This window comes from Balaenoptera acutorostrata, chromosome 6 (assembly GCF_949987535.1).
Source record: "Balaenoptera acutorostrata chromosome 6, mBalAcu1.1, whole genome shotgun sequence".
Taxonomy (NCBI): Eukaryota; Metazoa; Chordata; class Mammalia; order Artiodactyla; family Balaenopteridae; genus Balaenoptera; species Balaenoptera acutorostrata.
In genome coordinates, this window is record NC_080069.1 from 44430994 (window position 1) to 44439752 (window position 8759).

The 8759-nt window shown below is 40.8% G+C and overlaps 1 protein-coding gene across 1 annotated transcript; it reads right to left on the reverse strand.

Annotated features, from left to right (window-relative positions):
* Nucleotides 1-7532: 7532 nt before the first annotated feature.
* TMEM215 (transmembrane protein 215) lies at nucleotides 7533-8240 on the reverse strand. The gene has a single exon (XM_057549307.1). It carries the CDS (start codon nucleotides 8238-8240, stop codon nucleotides 7533-7535), a length of 708 nt encoding a protein of 235 aa, XP_057405290.1.
* Between the last annotated feature and the right edge of the window lie 519 nt (nucleotides 8241-8759).

Sequence of the window (8759 nt, forward strand, 5' to 3'; positions counted from 1 at the left end):
GACTGTCATGAAGATAGGAGCTTGGTCTGTTCTGTTCACTGCTGCATCCCAGGCCCAGCACAGAGCCTGACTCATACCCACCCCTTTACCAGGACTTGTTGAGTGAAGGAATGAATGCTGGGCTGGCTTGTGGAAGGGGGAGATGGGGAGGACAGAGACCAGGCAAGGCTGACAAGAGCTAGGACCTCCATAGGGCCATGTTGCCCATTGCCCCTAAATGTGTTTGCTGCTGGTCTCTATTCTAATGCTTGGAGAGTGAGAGGTGAGCTTTGGAGGGACCTCAGGCTTGTTGTGGGAGTGGCAGTTCTGGGCTGTATATTTTTGCCACCTGAAGGATGAGAGCCTGCTTTGGGGAAGTCCTATCTGGGAGGAGAAGTGAGCCCAGCCCTGTTCCTTGCCTGTCTTTGCCTCAGCTGAGCACATGTTGTTGGGCTCTTAGTCCTGGCCTTGGTATAACTGCTCGCATCTGAAATCCCATTCTTCTTTCAGTGGGACATGTTGGCTGAATTTACAAATTTAAAATTATTTAATTTTACTATCTTTACATTTCTAATACTTTGGCTAATAGCATTCACTTGATGCTCCTTTAACTTCCTAGTTTTTATTATACTTGTTTGTCTATTATTGGGTAATTTTTAAACTAATTTGTTCTTATTTATTGGATACTATTTTATATTCCTTTTAACTCAGCCCAGCAGGATATTTTAAGCTAAATTTGGCCCTTATTGGAATACACTCTTTTTTTTTTTTTTTTTTTTTTTTTTTTTTATTTTTTATTTTTTTTTTTATTGATTAATTGATTGATTGATTGATTGCTATGTTGGGTCTTCGTTTCTGTGTTAGGGCTTTCTCTAGTTGTGGCAAGTGGGGGCCACTCTTCATCGCGGTGCGGGGACCGCTCCTCATCGCGGTGCGCGGGCCTTTCACCATCGCGGCCCCTCCCGTTGCGGGGCACAGGCTCCAGACGCGCAGGCTCAGCAATTGTGGCTCACGGGCCCAGCCGCTCCGCGGCACGTGGGATCTTCCCAGACCAGGGCTCGAACCCGTGTCCCCTGCATTATTGGCAGGCAGATTCTCAACCACTGCGCCACCAGGGAAGCCCTGGAATACACTCTTAAGTGTATTTCTTTTCTTAGCCATTTAAAAAATGTATCAAAATTTGCTCACCTTTTCCTTTTACTCTTTTTGTTTTTAAAACATTTCTGTTTGGTGTATCCTCTAGTACATTTTCTAGTATTTATGACTGTTAGAGATGAGAAGTGGTGATGTCAAGGGATGGAGGGGGTGGATGCCTCAGCAGTGATGGGCTTAATCAGGGACTGTTGGCCCTTCTCCCTGTGCTGACAATTCCATAGCCATGTTCTCCCTTTGCTGCCCCCTTCCCCACTCATATTCAAAGGAGGTCCTTCTTGCCGTTGTTAAAGGAGACCTGATGTTCGCGTGGTCAAGAAAAAGAGTATCTCAAATTAAATCCCACTTTTAGCTAGTCAGATAATTTGGGAAATTCACAGGACAAATTGTGTGGGTCAGAAGTTATTAAGACTGGTCTCAAATACTGCTCAGGGGAATTGCTGCACAATGTGATCATCTTGCTCCAGAATAAGCCAGGGCTTCTCTAAACCACCAACCACAGTCTCTGAGCATCTCACAGCCTTTACAAAGAATGGAAGCTTCAGAAGAGGTGGGGGTGAGGGTCTGCAACTTGGCACCCTGAGACTGACCAAGAGAATACCCAGGTGGCCTTGAAGGTCCTGTTAAGAATTATTGGATGGAAGCATAATAGCGAGACAATAGTCAAAGCTGGAATTTTTTTTTGTTGACCTACTTACAGGATTACCCCAAGTACATTGATTCACCTTCTTTCTGGTCAGGAATTCAAAAGCTCAGTTGTCAAGTGGTCTTGGGACCACCGGTTCTTGTCACATGTGCAGTACGGCCCATGACTCACAGAAGAAGGCAGGCAGTGAAGAGTCAGGTCAGCCGTGGATGGAGGAGAAGCTGTTCCGGAAAGGTTTATCTCTTTCTCCTCCTTGTTATGTAAGGTGTGGTTTCCCCAGAGAAACAATATGCTAAATAAAAGTTAGGGTCCCAACCCACAGAAGCTTATTTTAACCCACATTGTTGCTGACTATATTCAATTTGATTTAATTCAAATCAACAAGGTAGAGTTGTCTCTTTTTTCCTGCTAGAAAGGGGAAGTAGGCTTTGAGAGTGACCCAAATGTTGCAATTGAGAGTTTTCACTGAGCAAGGCAGAGTGTGTATGTGCCCCCGGGGTGGGGGGAGTGGAGTGGAAAGATGAAGAAAATGTGGCTCCTGCCCTCAAAAAGCTTACACTGTAGTTGGAGAGACAAATACATACTCAACTAACATGCACAATGATAAATGGTGGAGATGTTGTCAGACCAGAGAGTAATAGAAGTGTTAGTTCTGAGTGGGAAAATCTGAAGGATTGTGGAAGATGTGGCAGCTGCCCCTTGAAGGATGTTAGGGCATTAAGCAGCAGAGGGGCCAAGACAGGGTGGGCATCTGAGGCAGAGAAGATTGTTGGGGCGAAGGCTCAGGGTGGTCAGCTACAGGGCAGAGTCAGGGAACAGCCAAAGAGATCTGCTGTGGAGGGTGGGAGGTTAGGATGGAAGAGCACAGGGCCAGGTGGGCCTTTGTGAGTTGGTCTAATCACTTACAATGAAGTAGTTGTCCATACTTTTCATGTTGAATTACAGGCAGGTAATTTTTCAAAAGCTTAATTCTTCTAAACAGATGTGGTCTTGTCTCAGACTAGAGTTGTCTCACATTCAATAGTTCATTACCATGAAAAATAAGAAAGTGATCAATTGCAAAATATTTGTTATGTTTAACTTTCTAAGGATAGATTTGTCAGAGAGCAGCACAAGAGATGTTTTAATAGATTTATGTCCTTCTGTAACTCTGTACCTTATTTTGGATAAAGCACACTAAGCCTCGTTCTGTCATCGAGGATACCAAGTCTGCAGGCTCTATCATGGGGTCAGGAGGAGGAGTAAAGGGAAAAATAAAGGATCTCTAACAAGGGTCAGGCCCAAGGATAACTTGCCAAAGACCATGGAGATCTAATATCAGTGCCCAGCTATTTGTGTGAGTATCTGGACAGCATCATGCATAAACTTCTTTTGTTGTGGGGTGTCCATGCAGTGAGGGACCCTGCAGGCGGTAAGAAATCAAAGACATGATCTCTAGCTCAGTGATGTTTACATGATTTTATGTTATCTAGACAAGAGGCTAAATGGAATTCAATCCTTTATTGAGATATTTGGATGAACCAAGCATTTATCCACATCTCCAACTTCAGTTTAATTTTTCCAGTGAGGAACTGAAACGTAGAAAACTCATGGATAGAGTCTATTGAATTCCTGAAATTCAGTTCATTTGAAAGTCACTAATAGGTAACAATATACATACATATTAAATATATTATAAAATATATGATGAGATACTTTAAGAAAATGCTTTCAAAATATTATGAAGTAATTATTATTGTCTACGTCTACATCTGTTTTTCATTTTGCTTATTCAACATTATGCTCTTGAAGATTGACACCACTGTAATCTGAGTTTGAGTTACACACGAGTAGTATCTTAACTGGGGAAATGTCTCATCTTACTCTTAAAAATACTGGCTCTGTCTCATCTCACTCTTAAAAATACTGGCTTTGGTCCTGATGTGGGACCTTTTGAAGAAGCATCATTTTGTTTCTTAGCCTATGTCTTGCATCTATCTGAGTGAAGAAAAAACCAACAATTTGAGCATTTGATCCATTTACACATTTCTGCCTCCTCACTCTCATCTATAAGGAGAGAGCTTTTCAAATGTAAATTTTCACCTCTATGGGCAAATGACAAATAGTGTAGCTGTGTTACCAACAATAGAAAAAAGAAGAAACAACGAAACCATCTATAACACTCGATATTTGGCTAACAGTAAGGAACAGCATGATAAATTATGGTACTTCACTAAAATGGCATATTACACAATTGTTAAGTGATAATTAGGAACACTGCATAGAAACATGAAAACGTATTTAGGATATAACTAAACGAGAAAAGAAAAAAAGCACGTTTATAATATGTAAGGTGGGGGAGGCCTGGAAGGTATATCAATACTAAAGTGGAAATATAGTAGTTCTGTTAGGATAGTGGGACTGTGGATTTTCAAAAACATTTTCTTTAATGTTATAAAATACTAGTAAAGCAGCAAATTCACCAAATAAATGATGCTGTAGATACAGGAAGGAGATATTAATAAATAAGTAGAGGTTTGAGATAACAAAAGGGAAAAATATTTCAAAGAATGAATCTTCCTTCTCTACATTTGCCAGCCCCATGGCTATTAAGATCCATACTATTGAAAACATTCTCAAAGGAGCTGGTTAGTAGGGCTTGGAAGAGAGCCTGAACTTGACTGTATCTGGATTTCGTTTGCCATGATTGCAATGGAAACTAAATTTTGAAACAGTTGTTTAAATAAGCTCCAGCTTAGCTATCTTGGCTACATTCACACTTTGGAATCAAGAAATAGTTTGGAAAAAGAATACCGTGTACAATATAAATAGGAATATAGAGCAAGAGAAATTCAGTAGAGAAGACTTCAAAAATAAAATGCCTATTTAAAATCAAGTTGAAATGACTATTTGGATTAACAGAAAATAAAAAAATAACCAATACTGAGTTAAATTTATATCTGTCTGAATGCTCTTAAAGGATACCAGGAACAATACTCATGTCGGTTCCGTTCATGTTAACCATTTGCTAACACTGTTGATTGGAATGAACTGCTTGCTCTGCTTTCCTCTAAAGGGCTCAGACCCCTTTCTCCTCTCTTCCACCTCTGTTCAAAAGAATAACAGTTTTACCCTGAATAGCACTTAACAAGTGTTGATGTGGGGCACTAGGCTACCTTGCTTCGTGTTAGGTGGGGGTGGCTTAATATAAGATGTTAAGAAGAATTCACACACACAATCACACAGTTTATTCTTTCTAGTCAAAGTTAAGCCTCCCAGCTCAGCACTTGCACACCATTTTGTTAGCACTGCAGAAAATTCCCTCAAATGCATACTTAGATACTTTAAGGATCTTAAGTAGGTAGATGGAAAAAGAAACTTAAAGTTTCTTCTGAAATAGGACTTGAAAATGTGATAAAATACCTTATCTCTCTAAACTAGTAGTTGACTTTGGATTTGGAAATTGGAGTGTGTGTGTGTGTATGGTATCAAGGAGTTTGAACTGAAGAGATCAGAAAGTAAATTTTCCAAACCCCAAACCATACCTGACACTACAACCATCTCTTTTCAGACCCTGTGTAGAATTTGCTGAGTCTGCGTGAACATCTCTCTCTGATGTCTTGCTATCTCCTCACCTCTAAAGATGTCCACAAGTGACAAATTAGAGAAGATTTTTATTCCTAAGAGTTATCCAATAATTTTTACCTTCGTAGAAACATGATTTCCATATTTCAAAATGCAGTAGAATTATTAAGAGGTATTGTGATTTTAGGAAACTATTTTCCCTCCATTCCAAATCCAAAGTAAATTACATTTAGTACAAGGGTATGTATTTGATTATTTGGGGTATACCAATATTGAAAATTTTCTTCTTAAAAATATTTTGCCCTTAACATCTTCATTTTATTCCCAGAAGTATATTTTGTTGAATAAATAATATTTGGTAATAAAACAAATCTGCTTTCATACATCTACAAAATTCTTTTGAATAGCAACAAGAATTCAATCCATGTTGCATAATTGTTATTATGAATTGCATAACCTTGGCATGCATTTTGCTGTAATTCATTTCCTGGCAAAATATAAAGTGCCTTTGACATAATGCCATAGAATATTCAAACTGGGAATGAATGATAGAAATAATCTGGTGTCAGTCAGTCCCACTTTTCCCATTTCAGGGACTGAGGTGCAAGAAGGTAAAATTTGCTCAGGATCACACATCTCATTTTCCAACATTTAAGTCATACTAAAATAAATTACAATTTTGATGTTGAATTTGATTAGAAAATTGTGATTTTTAAGGGCACAACTCTTAAGACAGAATAAATGCCACACTTAAAGAATTGCAGAGTTGGATCTGAAATACGCAAAAGAGGTATGCCCAAAATTTTTGTCCTCAATTCCCCTTTCGGGAGAAAGTGGCTGAAACTATACAATCATTAAAAATAAATCATTCTTTGAAGGATGCAAAGTTATCCTGATCTTCAAAATGAAATATACCACCATTTCTATATATAATTTTTCTCTTCAACAGGGATCAAATGGTATTTTGGTTGATTGCCAGTGAGCAAATGAAATAGGAAATACATTTTAGGATCCCATTGTGATTTTTTTTTCTCAGCAGCAAAAAATTAAATAAAACAGACCTTTGTCATGTAATGTTCACTGATCAGGTGAACATAATAAAAACTGGGCTTTAGTTAAATCTAGTGGAGTAACTCTTGTTTCATTGGCATTTACAGGCTTTGGGAGTGTTGAACAAGTGAACAAATAATGACATTTTCAGAAATTTAACCATTGCATTTCATGTAAATTCTGCATAAAGTTCAAGACTAATGGTATTGATGTCACAGTTTTCAGATTTTAAAAGGCATATAGGAATAGTAATAACATCTCCCAGAAACGTTAAAGACACTTGTATATATATCTAAAATCCATTTTGACTTGATGAAAACAAATTCTAATCTATGAAAATATTACATCAAGTCATATTGCACCTGATGAGGAAACTATACTTGAATGAGTAAATGCTAAAAAAACTTCAGATAAAGACCCAGTAAGTCAAATTAAATGAAGAGTTTCAGAAGTAACATAACCATCTAAAAATGTTAGTTTTTCACACAACTGGTCACACTTATTTTGCTTTACTTAAAATTCCTGGTCTTGTCTGAAGATAATACCATAAAACTCAATTACATAATTCAGCTGTCTTTAACTCCCCTTTCTCCAGTAGCCATTGCACCTTAGGAGGTTTGTAGCTATTCTATCTTAATTTTTTTTCTTTCAGCAAATACTAAGTGTGAAAAGCTTCACCAGACAAAAATCATTTCATACAATGAAGCATTGAATTGTTTTTTCATTCAATTTCTTTAGACCGAAAGCAGCTCAGTTTCCCTATGAATAGTCCACGTATCATTTCATGCCTGGTATCTGCAGCCCACTCTAGATTTATCTTGCTTTCAGCAGGTACTCGGTAGCACTTTCTGGGTTATTTTACACAACATCCAACATGGTTTAAATTGTTTAAAAGCAATTGGAACTGCTTCCTTTCCTACCCACTGCCTCTTCAAGTGTCCTTAACCTTCATCATCCTTCCCTAAAATGTGTCCCCAACATGCCTATTTACATGGCTCTCAGGCACCGGAGGCTTGCACACCCATCACATACCAGGTCAGTTTCTAACAGTGTGAAGGCTGTTGGAGCAGGGCAGTCTCCTTCCATTGAGAGCTGAGTATGGTCATATTGCTTTCAACACAGCAACCCTTGTATGCAAAGCTTAGACTATCGTTTCATGGTCCCATCTGCCTTGGCTCTGATTGATGTAACAACAGTATCTGTCATAGGGGCTGTTCAGCTTGTAGGAGCAAACGATGATACTGTCCTGGGGCACAAAGAAGATGCTGTCCTCGGGCTCAGGGCACTCAGACCTGTCCCAGGCTGAGCACTTGGCATCCAAGGCATTGTAGGTGAGGGAACTGCCTGAGGGACAGTAGCCATCCAGGTATCTGCATGGCTCCTCCCGATGCCCGCTCGGGACCCGGCTCTGGCATTCTCCTTCCTCCGTGGGTGTGGGGGTGGTGATGGAGCTGGCCATAGGCACCTCGCCCTGCCCTTGGAGGGGGGGCTTCCCCCTGAGGCCCACCTTCTTCGCCAGCTCATCTGAGCTCCCCTTGCCCGACTCCAGATCTGAAGGGGTCCTCAGCAGTTCCACCACCTCCTTGTCCTTGGGTTTCCGGAAGCAGGGCAACTTGCGGACCCATAGCAGCTCATTCTCGGGCCACTTGGTGCATCCCTCAGTTTTCCTGGCCAGGGCAATGGCTGCGATGCCTGGGAGGCAGATGGCTGGCCCTATGGCCAGGAGGGGGATGTTTCCCAGAGTCTCTCCTTTCATCCCAGAGACAGTGAACATGAAGCCAAAGACCAGGAAGACACTCACCAGGGCCACAACCAGCCCAGTCCTCGGGTTAATGTCATCAGGCCGCATCTTTCACTCCATCCAGGTTGGGGACTGCCTGCTAGCCAGGGAGCAATGTTCCTCCCTACTGTCAGAGGAAAACGCACTGGGTTAAAAACAAAACAAAACAAAACAAAACAACAAAACAAAGAAAAAAGCACCCAAGTCCATTTCCCACCCACCAACTATCTCTCTTACTCTTTGTGTCTGACACTCTACTGTCTGTCAGTCTTGGTCTCTGTCTCTGTCTGTTTCTCCCTCTATTTCTGTTGCTCTCTCTCTTTCTCTGTTTATCTATCTCCTTCTTACTATTGCAACCTCTGCCTCTCTCTCATATAGTCATCCACAGACTGGGGTCACCGCGGTACCTGAGGTTTCCTGCCGTCTCCCGGGAGCAGGGAAAAAAAACCAGTTTGAGTCTCCTTAGAAACCTCCACAGCAGCTGTTTCCTCGGCTCTCTCCCTTGTTTCTGGAAGGAAAGCCTGGTTTTCCAACTGACTCTGCATCCAGGAGGTGGGACGTGGGAGCCTGTCTTTCCCAGCAGTGCCC